Source organism: Hevea brasiliensis, chromosome 17 (genome assembly GCF_030052815.1).
Source record: "Hevea brasiliensis isolate MT/VB/25A 57/8 chromosome 17, ASM3005281v1, whole genome shotgun sequence".
NCBI lineage: Eukaryota > Viridiplantae > Streptophyta > Magnoliopsida > Malpighiales > Euphorbiaceae > Hevea > Hevea brasiliensis.
In genome coordinates, this window is record NC_079509.1 from 46,207,064 (window position 1) to 46,230,125 (window position 23,062).

The 23,062-nt window shown below is 33.3% G+C and overlaps 1 protein-coding gene across 1 annotated transcript; it reads right to left on the bottom strand.

Moving 5' to 3' along the window:
• Positions 1-14,032: 14,032 nt before the first annotated feature.
• LOC110655633 (cinnamoyl-CoA reductase-like SNL6) lies at positions 14,033-17,708 on the bottom strand. The gene is made up of 6 exons (XM_021812029.2): positions 17,367-17,708; positions 17,117-17,274; positions 16,838-17,026; positions 15,464-15,617; positions 14,345-14,537; positions 14,033-14,247 (listed from the first exon to the last, which is right to left on the bottom strand). Exons 1-6 carry the CDS (start codon positions 17,485-17,487, stop codon positions 14,163-14,165), a joined length of 900 nt encoding a protein of 299 aa, XP_021667721.2. The 5' UTR covers positions 17,488-17,708; the 3' UTR covers positions 14,033-14,162.
• Between the last annotated feature and the right edge of the window lie 5,354 nt (positions 17,709-23,062).

The following is a 23,062-nucleotide window of genomic DNA, read 5'->3' on the forward strand; positions in this document are numbered from 1 at the left end:
CAGGGAATGATCGGTAGCAAAAAAAAAAAAAACTAGGGGTGGAAACCTGGAAGGGCGCTTTTAGTCAAATGGGCAGAAGGCAAAGTGAAAACCTGCAAGGGCGCTTTCTGCAAAATAAGAGGAAAGTCGAGAACAGGAAGGTGATCCGGGGAAGTGAGTAAGAAATGGAAAGTGGTAGGTTAAATCTTGCAACTCGTCCTCCATTAATCGTTTGTCTTCGGGATCCTGTTAAGTACACTTTGTTGCGGAAGAACTTCTCGTGTCAGGTTAGGCTTGCTTTGTAAGTTGATTTAAAATTTTTTATCATCAACCTCTGGTTCCTTGATCTAAGTTGGTTTTAATTTTCAGCATTTAAATTTCCTGTCATCAACCTCTGGCTCCTTGATTTAAGTTGATTTTAATTTTCAGTATTTAAATTTCCTGTTATCAACCTCTGGTTCCTTGATCCAAGTTGATTTTAATTTTCAACATTTAAATTTCCTGTCATCAACCTCGTTCCTTGATCCAAGTTGATTTTAATTTTCAGCATTTAAATTTCCTGTCATCAACCTCTGGTTTCTTGATCTAAGTTGATTTTAATTTTCAGCATTTAAATTTCCTGTCATCAAACTCTGGTTCCTTAATCTAAGTTGATTTTAATTTTTAGCATTTAAATTTCCTGTCATCAAACTCTGGTTCCTTGATCTAAGTTGATTTTAATCTTTCAGCATTTAAATTTCTGTTATCAAGATCTGGTTCCTTGATCCAAGTTGATTTTAATTTTCAGTATTTAAATTTCCTGCTATCAACCTCTGGTTCCTTGATCCAAGTTGATTTTAAATTTCTGCTATCAACCTCTGGTTCCTTGATCTAAGTTGATTTTAATTTTTTAGCATTTAAATTTCCTGTTATCAACCTCTGGTTCCTTGATCTAAGTTGATTTTAAGTTTCGCATTTAAATTCCTGTCATCAACCTCTGGTTCCTTGATCTAAGTTGATTTTAATCTTCCCATTTAAATTCCTATCATCAACCTCTGGTTTCTTGATCTAAGTTGATTTTAATTTCTTGCTATCGAATTTCTTGTTATCAACCTCTGGTTCCTTAATCCAAGTTGATTTTAATTTTTGCATTTAAATTTCTTGCTATCAACCTCTAGTTCCTTGATCCAAGTTGATTTTAATTTCCAGCATTTAAATTTTCTGCTGTCAACCTCTGGTTCCTTGATCTAAGTTGATTTTAGTTCCTAACTTTAACTTCCAAGTCAAATTTTGAGTCTCAATGTTTTAATACCCAATCGCCCAAAATATGGGTCTGAATCTTTACATAATTCCTATACGGGAAAATTTTATTCCCTTCAATAGAAATTATGTAAAGAGGGGCAGTTGTCGATACCATATTTTGGCCGATCACCGAAGTCAACGAACTTTGAAAATCGACCCTCAACTGACATTTCTCGGTTACAAGTAACCTGATTAGGAAATAAACTGATCAAGCATCTAGTCAAATGTTTTCCTATCTCTCAATAAAGAAGATCACACCAATATCAGGTCCCCACGCCATTCAATCACATTTCCGATCTCCCAACAAAGGAGATCACACTAATATTAAGTCTTCATGCCGTCCAATCTCATTTCCGATCTCTCGTCAAAGGAAATCAAACTAATGTCAGGTCTCCGTACCATCCAGTCTTATTTCTAATCTCCCCTTTATAAATATTGGGGAAAATTATTTAATAAAGTTAAGGTTGCAGTCCAACTTAATGGTGTTTCCAAGCTTAGGAAGTTAAATCAAGTTTCCAATTCTGATGATCTAAAGTTCTACCCGGTGTTTGGTTCCGCCTTAGGCCGATCTTATGCTTACAATGTTTCTCCGATCTCTTATACTTAGATTAATAATCGTTTTAAGTTTGATGTTCTAATATGTTCAAACAATCAAGCACTCATACCATTTGGATACTTTCCGATCTCATCAAGAAGTTGAGCAAAAGAGATTCCATTTCATTTCAAAATAAAAGTACAAGTCACTCGGCTGGAGGATCACCCCCAGCCTGTTTTACATCAACATTTCGCTCACCCTCTCTTTCTCCCTCGGGCTCCTCCTCGCTCTCGTCTTCGGCCTCTGGGGCGAGCTCGTTCATCCAGGAGAAATCCTCTTCAGGATATCATTTCTTCAGCTCGACCATAAGGTCATTATAAGCATTCACATAAGCCTCAGCCTCCTTCGTAGTGCTCTCCTCTTCCTTAGCTCGAAGCTCCTCATCCTTGGATCGGAGCTCTTCCTCCTTCGCCCGAAGGTCTTCAGCATGACGAGCGAGATCGGCAGACCAACTAGCTCGAGAGTCTTCGAGTTCCCGTTCCACTTCAATGATCCTCTCCTCATAACGCCTCATCTGATCCTCCATTCTGGCGATGTACTCGTTGGCAGAAGAGAGCTGAGCTTGTGCAGCAGAGGCATCTTGGACTGCCTTAAGGATCTCTTTCTTCAAGCCGTGGGCTTTCTCTCTGAGAATATGCTGGTTTGCGATGGCCTCTAGGCCTAAGCTCATTGTCTGAGCCAAGATATCATCCATGCTCTCCTCTGCCAACTAGTTCCGGTCTTCTTGGAAGCAAATAGAAGCTCCCATAACTTTGGCCAAGTCGGGATTCCCCCTAGTAGAGTGGTTCCTTTCCAATGATTGGATCAGAAGTTGTCCTGACAGTGAGACCAGATGACTCCCCTTCTACGTTGGAAGAGCTCGAAGGAGGAGGGGGAGGTGGAAGCTCGATTTATTGAGGAGCCAGGGGAATGACTTCTACCTCAAAGATCGGTTGCTCCTGAGGTCGGGGAGGAGAGCTCGGCACCTCTATTGATTCACGATGAGGGGTCTAAGTGTCGGCAGTGGTGACCCCCTTCATCGCCCTCACTTTTCTGGAGACCTCCCTCTTTCGTTTGTGGCTCTCCTTGGAAGCATCACCGCCCACCATACCTGCACGAAAAAGAAAGTCAGTGAGTTCGCTAAGGTTCAGAGACTAGAGATATGGATAGTACCAGGGCTGAGGTCAGAGTGCTGAAGCTCGTATTCTTTACTAGTGACCAGCCGCATCATCCAATGCTACAGTTCGGCCATCACTATGTCTAAGCAAGAGAATTTCTGAGTGGCCGCCTGAGACTTTAACTCTTTCACCACGGCATCTTCGTCCTTATTTAAGGTGATCTTTTTTGGGATTGGAGTGAACAGGTGTTGCCAACTCCATGGGATGCCCTCAAAGTCGTCCCGAATCTTGCTCCTCAAAATGAAGAAACAGTTCTTCCAATTCTTCAATGAAGAAGGAAGATCGGTAAAAAGAGAACAATGGGGCTTAGCTCGGAAGAACCAGAACTCGTTATCCTTCCTTCGGGCAAGCCTATGCAGCTCGGCAAAGACTTTGGCTGTGGGTTCCAGTCCCTTAGCTCAGCAGAGGCCCCGGAAGGCTATTAGAGTCCGCCAGAAGTTCGGGTGCACTTGGGCTACCGAGACATGGTGGAATTTTAGGACGGCTTTGTAAAATTCATCCAAGGGAAAGAGGAGCCCAACCTTCAGTTGCTCTTCATACACCATGATGAGATCGCCCTCATCAAAGAAATGGTCGGCCCGATGATTGCCATGACATTTGATCAGGTCAAAGGAGTCTATCTGCAGATTGTACTCCTGGCTTATAGATTGGAGATCGACTTCCCTTAAGACTGAAGGCAGCTCATCAATTGGCAAGTTGTCTCTTCTCAAAAATGCCCCTCTCCTCAGTCTGGCACTCGAACTAGTTACCGGGTCGAGGGCTCTGCTGGCTTGACCACCCGATCTAATCACGTCACCCTCTTTCGAGGTCCATGAAACGTGGACAGAAGACAGATTCGCAGCTCTCTGACCCTCGGCGCTGCTCATTTTCAAAAGAAACCAAAAAAGTTTAACTAAGAAAAGATCAAAGCCCTTACCAGAATGTGATTGGTGTTAGAAAAACTTGAAGAAATGAGAGAATCGCTCGCAAAGTGATGAAAATGACATAAGGAAGCAACTGACTGACCCTTCCCCTATTTATACCCATCTGAGCATTCAATGCTCACAGTCTCCCAAGCAACGCATCGGTTAGCGGAATCCACCCGCTTTCCTGACATGTCGCAGGAAGATTCCAGAAACACCATAAATAAAATAAAAGGAGATCGGCTGGCTAAGATCGTCGGATTAAGGCGGGTGTTGAGAGTTACAGATCGGCTAAGGGTGATTTAGTTAGGAACCAGATCGGATATGCATATCAGAGATCGAAAATTAATCAAGGCAATAATTAGATGATAACTGACAAATAAAATTTCATTTCATTTTCAAAAGGTCAGATTACATCATTTGGGCAATCTCAAGAGATCGGATTACATCATTAAGAACCTTTAAAGGTCAGATTACATCATTTGGGCGATCTCTAAAGATTGGCACTATATCCTACCTAGTAAGGACCTATGTCAAAGCCTAGTCTTGTGGCTGAATCGAAAGATGTGTTTGATCAGAAAGCCAGCCATAAGCACCGGATAGATGTGTAGTTCGATGGTAAGCGGAGTCATCGTCGATGTCATCGACCATAATTGAGCTACAATCGGGACGCCAGATGTGGTGAGAAGCCAAATGAACTTCAAGAGGCAGTCACCGATATTAAAAGGGAAATTAGCAGTCCTCTCGCCCGATATCAGTTCACCGATTATATCGGTAGACTGATTCGAGATCGGTAAAATCGACATTTTCGATCTTGATCGGTAAATTAGTCCGATTCTCTCATTGTCATCAGATGTGGTTTACATGATTCTCCGATCACCGGGATCATAAATTTTCAGTCGGGGAGCAAAGAGAGCAGTCGAAAAAAGATCAAAGGCGGTCGCCATGGCCAGAATTGTTATCGGAGAAACTTGGACATGAGAAGTGAAAATGGAAAGAGAAGAAATGGAATGTGGGAGAAATTCCCCGCTGAGGCATATATATAGGGGGCCTGAGCATTTATTACTGGCAGAAACAGAAGCAGATGCCTCGGTAACCGAAGAATTAAATGCTTTGACTGAGGTAGACCAGATAGAAGGGGAGGTTCTAGAATGGGAGAGATCAGGAGAGGGGCTCGATATGAGAGATCGGAAAAGAGTTGCGACTAAGAGAACGGAAGTAATGGAGATCGAAAAAGAGGACAAAAGACTTCCAATAACCTCCTTCATAATCAGAGCCGAGGTAGTTAAAGCGTTGCAGGCAAGATCAAATCTTCACCGCACGCTTCATTTGCAGAATCGCCCGCAATACTGATAGACGCCAGGACAGTTATGACAGTCCTATGTTTCTCAATCTCCACCATTGATCTTACTTGTAAGGACAAACTCGGAGCCTTTGGACCAAAAAGTGGACGACAGGACATGCACCTTTTGTTCCCAGCCTTCGGATCCATCTTGACAGGAAGATCCTGAGCCGTTGGATCAAAAAAGAGAAAGGACAAATATTCTAAATAGGATCTCAGCCGTCCATTTCGATTCTCTTCAATTCTCAAGTATCAGATCATGTCCTTTTAAATCCAAACCTTCCATCTTCCCAGAAGAGATCCTGACCCTTCATTAGGAGCACCCGTTCCCTATAAATACCTGCATGCAATACTGTTGAGGGACGGACAAAAAAAGGTGGTGGTGATTGTAGTGGAAAGGCTTTGAAATTCAATTCAGTCTTGCTACTTTAAGCTTATATAAAATAGAGGAAATTCAAAAACTAGTTTTTTTTTAGTATCTCCATTGACAGAGTTTAAGAACCCAGAAATTCTCCATTTTCAGTTTGTTCATCACTCTGCTATTACCATTTTCGTTCGGTCTCGTCTGCATCACCCCCCAATCTCAACCCATTATTTCTTTTAGCTTGATCTTATTCTGACCCGGTTTTCGTCACTTTGGTTCTACTGCATTTCAACCTGGTTCTCCCAATCTCAAAGTAAGCATTGGTCCTTGTACCACTAGCCTTCAACGCAGCAATATTTGTGGCTCCAGAGTTAGTTCAATAGCCTCAATCTTCCACAGGTAAGTGTTTCAATTGCCATTTTGTTGAATGCCTTTGTCTATCTTCTCCAGCTTTTCTTTTAAAAATTTCTTCTATGTTCAGTTACATTAAAATCCCAAAACAGTTGCAGTAAACTGTTATTTTGTTGAATACCCTCGTTTGGTTTTCCCCAATTTTTTTTTAAGGTTTCTTTCACATCCAGTCACATTAAATTTCAGAATAAGTTGTCTAGGCCAGTAGTCATTTCCTGTATCTTCTCTTATTTTTATTTGCAAATCCCTTTTATCATCATCTGGTTGTTATTTTCTTCAACAGTAGACATTCATCCCGTAGGCAACTTATAACTATTCAATAGAGCGTAGGTATGGGTATTTCGATATGAGAGTTTTCAAAACAAATAAAAATGACAAAAAGAAAAGTTATAACAAAAGGTCAAATAGTGGGTTAAACCAAATAAGTCTAGAAGTCAGGCCATGGGGCGAACCCAAAGGATGATGTAATAAATCTGGAATCCGATAAGTTTGGATTCCGAGTGAGCAACAAAAGAGATCGGACTAAAGAGTTCTAATAAGGCGATCACATAAGAGATCGGCAAGAAGTTCGGTGTCATGTCCGCCCTCTAGATAAGGCTCAGTGGGTTCAAAAATCTACATGTGGGTTTTTTACGCCCTCGGTCGCTAGATTCCTTAACTCATGAGATTGTACAATACGAAATTTTAAGAGATCGAAGGAGAGTTCTTATCCGATTCTTAACCGAAAATTTTAATAAATATGTGGAGATCGGAGGAGAGTTCTTATCCGAGATTCCTCACGCTAAACCCTAAATTAAATACTTAAAGAGATCGGAGGAGAGTTCTTATCCGATCCTCAACCAAAAACTTTATTAAATATGTGGAGATCGGAGGAGAGTTCTTATCCGAGATCCCTCTTTAAAATCTTAAACCGAATACTTTAAGGGGTCGGGGGAGAGTTCTTACCCAATCCTCATTCAAATAAAATGCGGAGATCGGAGGAGAGTTCTTATCCGAAATCTCCCAACCCTTAATAAATATATCTAGAGATCGGGAGAAATTCCCTGCCCGAGCTCTCTTAACAAAATTCAAACTAAACGACATGACCCTAATACACAAGGCAAATTCACTCAAACACTTACTCACCAAAGGGCCATCTCACGAACTTGTGTTCCTGGGCAACCCAAAATAAGTGAAATATCAAACATTCCTTTATTTTGCACAAAGGATTAATATCATCATTATCCCAATCCCCTAGTTACCCTTTTAATTCATGAAAGAGCATAAGATTAAATATGTTTATCCTCGTTGAGGGACGAGGCAGGGTGCCTAACACCTTCCCCACCCATATATGGACCCCGAACCTAGAATCTCTGTTTTCGAAGTGCTTTCATTTAAATTTATTTTCATGAATGGTTTTCTTTAATTTCTCTCAAAATTAAAGTGGCGACTTCTCACTCTTTCCTACTTTGGTGAGTGTTCGTCCCCGCAAAATACCTTGTGACAGCTAGTGATGTGAATAGTAATAGAATGATATGATAAAATATCTGAATGTGTGCATAGGACATTAGTCCTCATCCTCAAAAAGAGGAAATCTGTTTTAAGTACAATAGTACTTCTGAACATCTGATATGATACAATGACATAATGAATGTATAAGGAATGTAATAATTATGCAATTGTGACTTAGAAATCTATGTTCCCACTAGGAACAGAATCAAGTGTGACAACCTGTAATTAAAACTTATAATTAAATAATGACACTGTAATACCTATTAATGTTTAATTGTACTTATGTGCCCATGTATTGCCTAAACACGTGTGTCAGATTGGATAGGTTGGCATGCCAATAGGGTAATGTCTGAGCAGTACTACATAGCGCTTTATGCGTGAAGCTTTATGCCTATATTTCATGCTTTATGCGTAGGGTTTTATGCCTGTATTACTGAGGCTTGTATGCCAATTATCTGATTATCTGTCTGATGGATTTTTAGCCGTAATGTTTATATCTATTATCATGGATTTAGCCATAGTCATTGATTACATCATTGACATTTTGGTGGCTTCTTAGCCATAGTTACCGTTATCCAGTTTAGTCAGCCTGTCATAGGTTACTTGGGCAGTGTAATTGATTGAAATAAATTTAAGAATATTAGCAATTAAAAACATTAGAAAGAATTGAATGTAATGAGAAAAAGGATTAGCAATAGAAAAACAATTGAATATTATTACTGTAAAGTTGTAAGCTTTGCATTTCCGAAGGGATACAAATTAGCATATAAGATGGTTAATACTAGAAACATTCCAGTAAATCAAATTGATTATTGAATATTTAAATTATGCTCTATCCTTTATTTGTATATATTATTTCTTGTTATACTATTGCACCACTAAGCAGAAATGCTTAGCTCGATGGAATTGTTTTCTCGTACAGGTACTTCGACTGAGATTTTTAGAGTTCAGATCTGCAGAAGAATTCAAGGTTTTCACCTCCTCAGCAATGCATGTAGATAGGGCTCACATTAAGCATATTATGTATTTTGTATATTTTAATTATTTCTTATATTGTAATTCAAATTAAGAAATTTCATTAAGTAAGTTTGAGATGTAATTAATTTGTATAATATGTAGACTGTGAAATTATGTAATTAGTTGACAAATTATGTTATTTAATGGAATTGAACATTTTGATATATGAGTTGATTCTGAATATGAATGAGATTGAAATTGTGAATATGAAGAATAGGTGATATTTACGACACTAGTCAGATTTTAATAAACAACGTTAGTGCCTAAACCATTTATATCAAGAACTGAAGTGAAATAAGATAAGATAAGGTGCTCTGGCACTCCATGTGACATGCCTTGCTTGGTTACACTATAGACAGGTGAGGGTGTTACAACTATTATTATGTTACCTATTATTAAACTGTCACTCATGTTTCCTTACAAAGTTATCTGGTTGGTCACATTGAAAACATCTGCCTAACCTCTGATTACAGATTCTATGACGATGTCTCGCCATTCTGAATTCTAACATCAAATCTTTGTGTTATTATCCCTTATTCTGATCTCTCATCATGCATAATTGAATCCATTAGGTTGAGTTTTATTCAACTTACTACCTACTAATTTTACTTCTTTGTCTGATAAGACAATTCGAGTTATCGTTGCACACCTTTAGGTTACTATCTACTTTGGCTGCATATTTCACCTAACTTTCCTCATACTATTAACAATCTCAAATGTCCTTATCCCATTGCCCCTTATTCTACCTTGAGGTAGAAAATAGACAAAATCTATTTCAGATTCTATAACTCTAAGCTCCATGTTCTGGTTCCTAACACTACATTAACTATGACCTGCTCTAAATTTTGCACTTTTGGGTCCTAAACCATGATAAATATTCTCCCTAATGTCATCTTTTTCTAAGTTTTCCATATCCTTACCCTTCTGTTTACCTCGTTTACCTTCTCTAGAACCACATTTGCCTTCTCTGTATCTTAACTTTACTCTTCCTAATCTTATCTTGATCTGGGCTTTTCAATTTGTTCTTTATCCGACTCTTTTTCTCTTACCCAAAATCAAACTTTGACTATTTTATTCTTTAGCTCTATTCTCTTTCTTGACCTAATCGCCATGCCAAAAACTTGTACCTTTTCACTGTCTCTATCAATCATCTACACCTTGGTGTTATTCAGAATTGGTCCTCAGACCACTCTAGCTAGCACTTTCACTGGCATTCGTGTTATTTCTCCTGCTACATCTAAACCAACTATTTTATCTTTTTCTTATGCACTTCTTATATATATATACATATTCAATAATGTATCTATGCTAACTTTTGTCCTTATCCTTTTCTTTACTTAGAGTATACTCTTGTCTTGGGCAGTAAGAAGCTAAGTAGGAACTTAGGGAATAATAGCCATACATTCACTATGTGATTTCTGTTTCCATCCTTTATATTACATACTACCCTCTACTATCTCGAGGAGGGAATCTACAACCATTCTATTTTCCCATATCCACTCACTTAGTCAAAACTTAAGATACCGGGTACATAAACCCCTCATTCAAATCAAAGGCTTTACATCCATCATGATCTGATCACTTATAACTCCTACAACAGAACTTGCACCCTTTCCAGGATACTTGAGCTGACAACTCTCTACCACACTCTACAGTCTCATTTGGGACACTATTCTGCAGGTCACCATCAACAGTAGTAACCTTTTATCTCTCTTGAAAAAATAAGACCATACCCTACATCACAATTGACTGCAAAAGAAGTACTACATCTGTCACCTTGCCACAACCATGTCATGCTATCTGCTCTTTTATCATACTGCAAACTCCTTAAAGTGTCATTTCACAAGTTATGAACACCATTCATAGCATCCAATCTCCTTTTTAGGAGAGCAAAGTCATACTCTGTGCCTTGCTACCACACAAAGAAGATACTATTTTCATTAAACTTTAAGCAAAATGTTTATTGTAATGCCAAAACTGTCCAAGACCCCATATTGGAGACCAGATGATCTCATTCTGCAGGTGCTACCTTTACTTGCTACTATACTAAAACCTCTAATCTTATGGTAACTTCTGATATAACTCTAGCTTATGCTAGGGTAATTAAGTCACTGACTTTAGCTACTACTCAACTGTGACCTTTGATATTCTAACTCAAGGGTTTTAAACCCCTAACTAGGAATTCTCAACTCCTTTGCAGATATAGAACTCTGTTCTGGCATATCTATACCAAACTAGAGGTTACTTGCAAATACTCTCATCATGGAACACCATGGGGAAGCACGCAGCTCTACACAATAATCCCATGTTAATACTGTAATCAGCAGCTTACAACACATACATAAAGAACATTGCATAGTTTCTATGGTACATCCCAATATACTAGAGTTCCCTATCTCTTATCTCTCTTGAATCCACTGATACCATGAACTTACTCTGACTGGGCCATCCATCGATGACTGCTCGCAGTGGTACCCTCACTCCCATCTAGGGTAGCTATAACGTCAAAAATCACCTTTATGTCCCTGTGCCTTGCACTAGATAAGCATACGATTTAGCCCCACTATGATAGAAACACAACATTTCCTTGGCATACATATCCCCATGGCATACCTCAATACATTTGCTAACTCTATTTTACATCTCTACGCACTTCATGAAAACCAAGACACTAAAAGCATTTTTATATTCCCTGAGAAATAACGCAGGATCTAAAATCAAAGATGAAACAGGATCCTATACTCCGCATGTGACCTCCTGAAAGACTCCTTTCACCCTCCCAATTATACTCTTTCCTATGAATCTAGAGCCTAAACTCTAATACCATTATTTTCATGACTCAATCCCACGGGCTTGACCAGTACTAGGACTTGGGTTAACATAAGGGCCCCAAAGCCCGTAGTAAGCCTAACTATTCTCTAGCTCAATTTCAAGAAATCAACCGGACAAAATATGGTCATAAACTAGACTATCCAATGGGGAGTTTTTGGCTCACCCAGCCTGTGATCACAAAATAAAATCATTTAGGGAGCTCAGCTCACCCTTACAATCATCAACAATTCAATATAATTACTAGAAGCTCAGCTCCCTCATTCACATAACCCATTCAATCCAGAAATCCACATATATAGAACTAATAAGTTACAGATTTCAAATAATAATCTATTACAGTCCCAAGTCAAATGAAATATTCTCTAGCATATGCGGAGTTCTAGAATTTTCAAATTTACAACACAAACATACATAGAACATCTAATAAACCCATGAGGTAGAAAGCAGATTACACACAAGAAAGAGTCCTCCTATGGCCTGAAAAAATGGGTGAACAAGAGTGAGCGTTCGACTCATAGAGTAAGATATTGATTTTACATATAATTTTTATAACTACTTAAGTCTAGTGCATCCCTAAGAATGAATGCAACACCTTCACACAGGTCAAGTCATAATCACATTAAAGGCAATCTGGAGCACTCACGCACTTGTGTGTCAATCTATACTCACATATATAAATATGGGAGCTGATCTCCTTTACAGCTCTCTTAGTTACAACCTCTGCTAGCAAAGTCAACTCAAAGCTAGACTTTCTCTTGGTATCCAAATGTGGGGGCCAGCGAGATCAATTCAAAGCTGTGCCTACTCTGATTTATCCATAATAAGGATTGGGTCCCAGCGAGTCAAGCTCCAGCGGTGTCTACCTGTCCTATCCATATCCATACGCATAACTCATACACACCAACTCACACACACAGCTCCAGATTACCATAAAGTAACAATCACAACAACATCATCAATTACAAATGTAATACAAGGCGTGCTTAACAAATAACTATGTACATATATCTATAAGTGATGCATGAACATGCCTTGAATACATAATAATAATATTGAAATTATAAGTAAAATCAATATCTACTCACAGTACTTCACAAATCACTGCGGTGACTGGGCAGAGGGGGAAGGCTAACCCGGCTCACCTAAACAATTATATTACAAACTGATCAATATTTACTTAAAACAAAACTTTGAAAGAGTCAAAGATAGCCTCGATTTTGTTGAAAATTCGGTAAAATTTTTCCTATACCTAGAACCTATCCAACCTGCAAAGTAGCTCAAATCACATTTATAAAATCACAAGTCTCAAATTCACATCTCAACAATATCATCTGGCTCCTCCTAGGCCCTTCAACTAGTTAAAACTCACATACTAGATATAAAATAATTATTTAAAAATTTGAGATGTTACAAAATGCTTTCATTCAAACAACTAGTTCTTTAATTTTTTTTCAAAGCAATCATTTATATTTTTCTGCTCAAATTTAATTTTCTCAAACAATCGATTTACTTTTTCTGCAATGCTCTCAATTTACTTTCGATCAAGCTTAATTTATTTTCTAATGTAGTCATTTACAATTTTTACAATGAACATCCTTTATTTTCCAAGCACAATTTTACATTTCAATGGACAAGCGGTTCTTTAATTTTCCAACAACCAATCTTATCTTTCTCAAATTTCACAAAGTTGATAGAAGTAGAAACCTTGACAAAGGCATCCTAAAGGAGTCAAAGAATCTAAGAGAAAATTCAGTTCTTTATTTCTTTCAATCGATCTGATTAGAAGTTAAACTAACGCAACTACATTCACAATTGGGATCCTTGTGTCTTAGACACATCCGCAATCTAATTCACATGTGAGAAAAGGTCATATGTATTTTTGACGCACATAAAAATTCAACTCAGTGAGAAAACAACTATTGGAAGCTTTGACCTAACGTTAGGTCACACTGTGGGGAGCTATTGGTTGCTTTCTTGAAGGCAATTATTATTATTATTATTATTATTATTATTATTATTATTATTATTATTATTATTATTATTATTATTGTGATTGTTTCTAAGATTTTAGGTTGGTTTCGTTTTGAGGTTCTCGGTTTTGTTTGGCTATTTCAATTTTCCTAGTAAATCGTTGACTTTATTGGAGTCCTTTTGCTTGTACATGGCCTTCGCTTAGGCTAATTTTATCGGATGTCCCCGAGGGAACTGTTTTGGCTCATTCTTTTTCCTTTGAAGTGACCTTTCAAGCAATCTGCATTTCTTGAATTTTGATAGTTTTTCATGTCAACTTAATCTCTCCATTTTTGCATTTTTCTGTGGCTGCATTTTTTGAGTTGTATCTGTCGGTGGAATGAGAAGAAATTGAAACCAAATTGAACTGAATTTTTATTTGATTTGGTTTTATCCATTTTTCAATTCAATTCAATTAATTATAATAAATAATTTAATTTCTTGATTTTATTAATTTGATTTAATTCAAAATCAAACTAAGTACTCACCCTCAAATCATTAATGCAAAATGATAAATTATAAATAATACACTCATAAAACCATCAAAGCATTTATACTCGAAATATATTTAAAAGCATTTTAATTTTATCAAGGAACAATAAAAAGCAATAATATAACCCCGCAGATACATCCAAAAAGATATCATGATAATTGATAAAAATCACAAGATGCCATTAAAAAAACCTGAGAACATGCAGCCAATCGGCTATAGGTTAGCCATTCGGCTATCTCATATAGCTGATCATATTATATATAAGAAAAAAAGTACATTAAATGACTACTAATAGGCAGTACCCTCAACCAACTTGTTCAACTTCTTGTTCCTTAACCTCTCAGCATGCACGTCACTTCCTTGGCATTCATACCTGCATATAAAAAAATGGGCCCAAAGCGTTCACGTATGCATGCATCAATTTATCATCCTTCACGTGCATTATTCTACCAACTAATTTAGTTAATTACCTTGGTGGTAAAGAGATTAAAGGGCTCAAGCTTTTGGCAAGTTTAAGAGCCTCTTGCTCAGTATTCACAATCTTGTTGAAGCAGAAGTATCGCCCACATGTTGACCTATCCTCGAAAGCCCGAATATGAACATCCACCAGGAACTTCACATCTACAAAGGCCATCACTCCATTTTCATACATCTGAGCTGCTCCTGTTAGCATTGGGTTTTTTGCATACAAAATCAGTTTATAATTTGATACGTCTCTAATGTTAATTGGACTGACATTAAACCCTTTTTCAGCCCTTAACATGATTAATATAATCACTTAATAATTAATAAGCTTTAATTGAGTAGTATTTGAATCATTTATAAAACTGTGAGATTTTTAGTTCGAGTCTTAATTAAAGATTATATATATATATATATATATATATATATATATATATGAATTTTTATATTTCAATTTGAGTTGAAAGATTAAGCCTAATTTATTGAGTAGGTAAAATTATATATGGAATTAATTTGAGTAAATTATACAAATGGTACCTCAACTTAAGAATATGTAACATTAAGGTACTTAAACCTTAATTTGTAATATAAAACTCATATTCTTTAATTTAAATAACATAGAACCTCCTTATGACCTTAAGTATCTAGTTTCTATGTTATTTATGTCAACATGACATTTATCAAATTAAAAAATTATATTTTTATGGATTGATAATCTCGGATAAACAGGTTTTAGGTCACTAAAATATTAATATATATAATTTGAATCGTTAAATCTGTTGGTAAATAGAGAATAAAATTATATTTTTTCTCCAATGAGTGTTATATTAATAAAAAAAAAATATAAATTTTAATTTGATAAGTGCTACATCAACAACAATAACTAAAAATTGACTACTAAATTTCACAGATTTTATGTTATTTAAATTAAAAATTAAAAAATTTTATGCTATAAATTAAAGTTCAGATGCTTTATCGTTACACATATAATTTACTAATTGAATCTATAAACATTTTATTGAAAAATATCAATCAAATTATGCCCAGTTGGCCTCCAACTGATCTCAAATATTGTTTTCTAAAAATAAATAAATAAAGGAACACTAAAATATGGTACGGGGTTGTACCTTGGAGGTAAGAGATAGTGGATCGTGGATTTTGTTGAGCAACAGCGGGGCCCAAAACTAGTCCAGCATTAATGGAAACCATGTTCAGCATTCGGTCCATTGCTAAAGCCCAAGCTACTTGTTCCGACTGTGTCTTTGTGAGGGCGTACCACAACTGTTTAACATATAAAACAAGCCACACTAAACCATCAATTTGAGTAATTATGTTGATGTACATATATTATATGAAATGTTAAGTGAATAAAAGAATTTACTTATAATTACATATAAGAATAAAAATAAAAGTGGTCACTAAGATTAAGGGTGAGTATAATTCAATTTAAATTAGAAAAAATCAATTAAATTATTTTCTTTGAATATTTAATTCAGTTTTTTTAATAAATTATTTTGTTTTATTTTTAATTTAAAAATTTTAATTAATTTAATTTAATTTGATTGTTTAAAAAAATAATAAAATCAACTGAATCGAATATTTTATTTTTCATTAATTATTATTAAATTTAAAATTAATGTTATAATAAGAAATATGATGAAAGCGGCTTTCAGTTTTACTGAATAGAATGTCAAACTCCGCATAAATTAGGCACGCAAGCCTTCCAATCTATTTTAGGGAAAGGCCTTGTTATTTGTTTACATCCATTAATTTATAAGACATTTAATGCGTATTTTAATGGGTTCAAATATCTTTTCATATATCATTATCGTTGGAGGGCTTTAATGGGTTTCAAATCATCATGGCTCAAATAGAGACTCTTTGATTTAATTTAAATTTATTCAATTTATTTAATTTTATTTGATTTAATATAATATATTATAAATTTTAATTTATTTATTTTTTAATTTTTAAATCAATTCAAAACCGATTAAAAGGACTAGAATGTAAATAATAATAATAATAAAATGTGACAAAACAGGGAAAAAAAAAAAAAAAACTTGAAATACACAGCCAAATAGGGAAAAGCAATCATGAAAAGCTTAAGATAATATAAAAAAATGAGGTTGCATTGAATCAGGCCATTTTGCTATCGGCCTTTTATTGGTCATCTTTTTCTTATATTGGAGAACAAAAGATATTACCACTCAAAATTGCCTTTTGACTATCTCAATATCATATTGATAAAGGCATTAACAAGTGATTAAGACTTTTAGGAAACTGTTGTAGATTCTATTTATTATAAATTCGTACTAATGAACTAACATTTATATATTTATATTTTAAATTTAAAATATATTAATTAAAAAAATTAATTAATATATGTCCAAATTTATGGAACTTTCTCTTTAAAAAATTCTCAAAATATAAAAAAAAAATGGAAAAATAGAATGAAATAAAAATGAACAACAGAAAAGAATTTAGGCTGCAGAGATTCAAACCTTTAATTTCCTGCAAAATTCTTGATCACTCCAAGACTTCTCATCTACATCTTCTTGTGAACAGACGTTTTCTTTCCATATTGCTGCAGTTAAAGAAGAAGTAAATACAATCTTTTCTATGCTATCAGTTTGTGCACAAGCTTCAACTGCATTGATTGCTCCTCTAACTTCAAAATCAACAACTCCATCCTTCTCAAACCACAAAAAGATTCATCAGAGATCAAATTGCAGACATAAAATAGAATCAAATTCTTGTTAAATAATCAAGAATATGCTCACTTCATATCCATCTGGACTATCTAAACAACAGAACAAAGCAGAGCAGCCCTTCAAAGCAAAAAGAATGCTCTGGTAATCCAAAACATCTACATCAAATACTACCAATCTCTCCTCTTCTTTCTCCATATCTCTTATTTTCTTCTCTATCTCTGTCTCTCCTGCAAGAAACCCAGATCAGAAAAACTGATTAATAACAAGATTAGTCATCCATGGCGAACAAAAATGAATAAGTTAAGATAATTAAACTTACCATTCTTTTGGGTAGCTGCATGAACTGTGTATCCTCTATTCAAGAGTCCCTTGAGAATCCAAAAACCGACATAAGTTGAAGCATCAAGAACGCAAACTGCAGGCAGTACTTCATAATCCATTCTTGATCTTGCGAGCTGTTTTGGGGCTTTTTTTTTTCCTTTACAAATCTTGGTACTATGCTACTCTTGTAATTGATTGCTTTTATAACAGCTTCTGTATATAGAAGTAGAGGGGAGGGAATTTGTAGGTGAGATCAATGGACGGACACTGATAGAAGAAGAGTTGGTGAACTATTTTGCCACACGTTCTCATCTACTCACCATCCTTTGCTTGAAAGGTCTTTTTGGCTCTTCATAGTTATATATAATATATTCATTGTTTTACTTCATATTATTTATGTTGAAAGGGTAGGTTTTCCAAAAGTTGCCAAAAATCTGGTATTCATGCGTGGACAGGTGTAGTTGAATTTATTTTATTTTATTTACCAGGTTAACTTTCTATTTCTCTTTTATCATCCAGAAAATTGACTCTTTTAATAATGTCTTCTCAATGATTAAATATAAGTTTTTTCTTTAATAAATCTTATTATTGTATTCAATATTTATTGGTAATTCAATTAAATTTAAGAATTATTGAGAAATTTAATCAGAGATTTCATTCTTTTTATTTGAATAATTTTAACATTAAATATATCTTATTTGAATATAACTTCTATTTTTAATAACTTGATTAGAATTATGATGAATTGAATTCTCACAAATCTCATATAACTTTTGATCTAATTTTTTTTTATTTCCTTTAAAATAAGTTCCTTTTTTCAGTTAAAGAGCTAAATTCTTTTAATTGTTATGTTTCAAAGACTAGAATAATTGAAAAAAAGAATAATTTAATTAAATTCTTATAAATTTTGAATTTTTAAATTATAATTTATGTTTCAATAATTAACACCTCTTGCCAGGCACAAAAATATATTAAATATAATATCATATCATTTTCAATTTTTTTCATTAAAAAAATTTATAACTTAGACATTGAAATAAAGAAAATTTTTATTTAAATTCAATCATCATCAGTCGAAAATATAAATTTATTGAATTCTATTATAAATATTATCAGATATAAATAAAAAAAAAATGAAGACTCTCACCATTATAATGGAAACTCTCTCTAATCTCCTGTTCGAAAATGGATACCCGTCAAATTTTGCTTCATCAGAATTCAAAATACATATTATCATCTAGACGTAATCCACGTAAATTTGTATTTATGGTAACTAACTTTCCATTTCCATCTATTAAAATAATTATGTTAATTTTCGTTGTGGGAATAAAATTTTCATTTCTAGCAATTCCATCTTCTAAATTTCAATATTATTGTAATTAAAGTAATCTCACCTCAACCACATCATCCTCCTCTCTCCTTCTCTTTTCTCTTTTCTCTTTCTCTTTTCTTTTAGATCTCTTCTTTAGCGCCAACCATAAATTTCTTATTTATACCTACCTTAGATAGATTTCTTTATTTTTCTAATAAATTCTTATATATGTGTTTGCTTTGAACATATCTGAATTTATCTCTTTAGATCTATACAGATTTATATTTATTAGAAATAGATCTTATGTTGTCTATATTGGAGTTTGCTTTCTCCCCTTAGTGGGGTTTTTATTTTTTATTTTTTATTGCCATATTTGATGAATTTCTTGACAGTTCCAAACACAGTATAAATTGTTGATTTATTTTGTTTTGAGATTTTTTATCTTTAAATATGAATAATGATTTTCGATCAATAGATTAATAGTGTGGCTTATTTATTCATTAATATTTTATAATTTAATATCTTTTGCGAATTATAAAAGTAGCAAGTTTTTGAAAATATAGCATTATAAAAATTTTTTTTAATCGTTCAAATTGAAAAAAAAAAAATCAATTAATACTTGAAAGATTATTTTTCTCGATTCAAAATATTTCTGAATAAAAGATTTTAATTATTTCTCTTGTGCAAGCCATAGTAAATTGATAAAATTCTATAGCCACAATAAATTAACGTAAACCAAATAATCTGTATATCCACCGGCACTCCATTAAATGAAAGATTTTTTTGGCACCATGAACTCCGCCCTCCCAACAAATAATGGCTCCACATGTGATTCTAGGTAGGTGACATGAGAAACGCCTGCCATGTATATGTACATCCCGGTAGGTAACAAATGAGGGTTAAGTATCATTGAGTAAGTAGGTGCGAATTTCATATTATTATCAAGAATTAATAATTTTAAAATATATTTTCATACATTATTTAATTTTATAATTATTTTGACATGAATAATTTATTTTTAAATAAAATTAAAAATAAAAAATAAAATAGATTTATTATAAGAGCCGCTTAAATTTGAATTTCAAGGTGAAAGAATTTCATTCGATCAATAAAACAAATATTTCAAAAAATTAAAAAACCAACTTGCCCATGTTTCACAGGAATAATATTAATCCATAACTAATCAATTATAATTAATCCATAAAATAAAATGACTAATTTATTTTTAAATTTATTATTCTAAGTCATTATAATCTACCTTCTATCTATTTATATATATAAAGTAGACAAGTATTTTCATGTAAATTTTTATAATTAATTTAATTTCATTAATTTTTTTATTTTTTTATTAATTAGTTATTCTATTATTTTAAGTTATAATATATTAACATATATTAATTCCATATACCTATAATTTTATATGGCATATACATGTAATTTTATTTTATTTTTTCTTTTGCGCTATATTTTTTATTTTTAATATTATTTTATAAAATAATAAAATTAAAAAAAAATTATATAAAAAATAATAAAAATAAAATATAGAGTAATTAATAAAAAATTTTAAAATATTATTTTCTTTTTATATATTAAAATTAAAAAAAATCTAATTAAAATTGGTTGTAACTATTTCCAGTGATTTAATAATAATAATAATAATAATAATAATAATAATAATAATAATAATAATAATAATAATAATAATAATAATAATAAACTTATATTAGCCATTGATTTCATATGTTGCCAACAGCACTTTGACCACAATGATTTCAACATTCAACCGATTGGCATACTCTCTAAAAGGGCAACGTTTCTTTAAATAAATAATTTAATGATAAATTTAAATTTTTGATAATTTAAATAGCTTATTTTTTTCACCATTAAAATGAATAATAAAATTATTAAAAATTCAAAATTAACGGTACTTTTGTGAAAAAAAAAAAGTTTAGATTTTTATATTTTGATTGAATCAATTAACATATTTATAAATATTAGTGTCTAAAAAATAATTATTACATATTTTTAACTATTTTACATTCAATGTATATATCACATAATTATTAATCTGGTATAACAGACCTATTGAGCAAGATATTTTTTATTAAAATATTATACATACATATAATTCAAATATTTCTATCAATATATTTATATTTATATATAAAAAATAAAATAAAATAAATTATTAATAATATAAATCTGCGTAAATATTGTATTATAGGCTTTAATATTATGTGGCATTCTTGGGTCACCCAATTCCTATCCGGACAAAAAAAAAAGAAAGTGACTACTAATTTCTGCCCACACACTTATTGATGCCCTTGCAGCCCAGTGGATCGGTTCCTTTATATGAGTTTGTTTGCCATTGGAATTGTAATTATCATTATGAAAATTATTTTTTTTAAAATATATTAATTAGGGTTTATTTAAATTAGTTTTAAATTAAATATAATATATTATAAGAATGTTAAAAATGTTGGATAAATTTTACCCGTCATTCTTGTTTCAGGTATTATAATAATGATCTTTAAATTTTGATTTATAGCATAAAACTACACAAGTTTTAATTTAAATAATGTAAGATTTCTTTTAATATATTATAATTAATTTAACATTTAGGAGGTTGATTTGGCATCAGTAAAAAATTGAAAAGACATAAATATCCAGTAATAAAAATTTAACCATCTTTTTATAGCGCATCTCTCTCTTTTCTTTTTCTATTTTATTTTTCAAGTTAGTCTCGATTCAATTTATTCTAAATAGATTAATTTTCTCTCACCTCGTCCTGTTCTTCATATTGTGTAGAACAGGGATGAAAAAACCTTTTTTATTCGAATCCCCATAATTCACTTGCATAGTAATATATTATTATTTTTTATTATAAAATAATTTAATTTTATATACATAATTTTAGCCAAAAAAAACATAATTTTAGCAAAAAAAATATATTGTTAAAATTATATTTAAAATTTGTATTTCTAATTATATTTTATTTTTTAATAAATAAATTTATATTATATGCTAATAAATTAAAATAAAAAAATAAAAAAATTCTCTACGTAGAAATCCGCCTTGCTCCGCTTTCTGATGAGCAATCTCCGCTCTCAATCTGCCCCATTGCCATTCGTAGCCTTTGATACTATCTCGATTTCTATGTCTCACTTGATCTTCCCTTTCCTTTTTTATCGAAGGTAAATATGCACACACATGGGTTAAGGAAATGGACAAACTCTTTAACATATCATAGTATTTTTACCAAGGCTCACTAACCCTTATAAATCACACGCACCCATCCACAAACCAATGTAAAATTCCAAAGAATTAGCTCACTGATAGATGAGCCCGCCTTAGGTTTTTCGCCACCAACACATGCATACCATCTTCGTGCCGCTGGTTCTCTTATCGTTGTTTTCACAATACACATGTTGTTGGTCCCCTTGTTGTCTTCTACACCATTTCCATCCCAAAGCAACACAATACAAGCTGTTGGGTATCTTTATGCTCTGATACCACTCTTTGAAAATCAAAGGATGAGAAGGATGGATGGACTTAACTGGAATTTTATTATGGAGGACTACATTGAAATTTTACAATTCACTCATACATAAAATACTCATGCACCTACACTCCTAATTAACTCACGTGCACACTCATTTATAGCACTAACACTCACTTATACATAAGACACTCACGCACTCACACTTGAGTATTTTCCACAAAGTCAATTGCACTTGCACATATTCTCACATACACACAAGAAACTCTCTTTTATATTTTCTTCTATCTCACTTGCACTTGTACACTGCACACATTATCACATATTTATAGTAAATGGCGATAAGATTGTAAGTCGACAATACTAAGAAACTTCAAGGTACTTCCCTTATGGCGGTGCAAACCTTTCTCCAAAGCACCCAAATTTTATCCATTTTGTGAGAATTTTCTAGAGTATAGTGAGTTGGTGTTGATATATTCAATACTCTCCCTCAACACCGACTCTCTATGACTCTATTTTCATTATCTTGCTTTGGAACTCCATGTCCATCTTGATTCTAGTAGTCTTAAACATTGATAGAGTTAGCTTTAGCCATTACATATTGTGATATATCTTCACATTCTTTTTGTCGGCCACTATTGCCAAGTATCTTCTCAGGTCTTTCACATCTCATATGGTTACTTGTCTTTTTAACAACAATACCTTTTGATTTTAACTTGTCTACCTGACTTGGAATTTCTCTTACTTCTTGTACTATTACACTTCATCTACTTCAGCATTCCCTTGACTTTGTTTCATAACTTCATCTTACTTCATCTTTAATTTCCTCTTTACTTACAGACCATGAAAGCTCCCTATTAATTTTGAACAATGTTGCACTTCT

What these genes read in the sequence shown, in the direction of transcription:
- LOC110655633 (XM_021812029.2), bottom strand. Translation starts at nt 17,487, where the DNA reads ATGGATTATGAAGTACTGCCTGCAGTTTGCGTTCTTGATGCTTCAACT. An exon ending in TGCAGCTACCCAAAAGAATG is followed by an intron (nt 17,275 to 17,366) that starts GTAAGTTTAATT and finishes GGTTTCTTGCAG; the next exon opens with GAGAGACAGAGATAGAGAAG. An exon ending in ATAGTCCAGATGGATATGAA is followed by an intron (nt 17,027 to 17,116) that starts GTGAGCATATTC and finishes TGGTTTGAGAAG; the next exon opens with GATGGAGTTGTTGATTTTGA.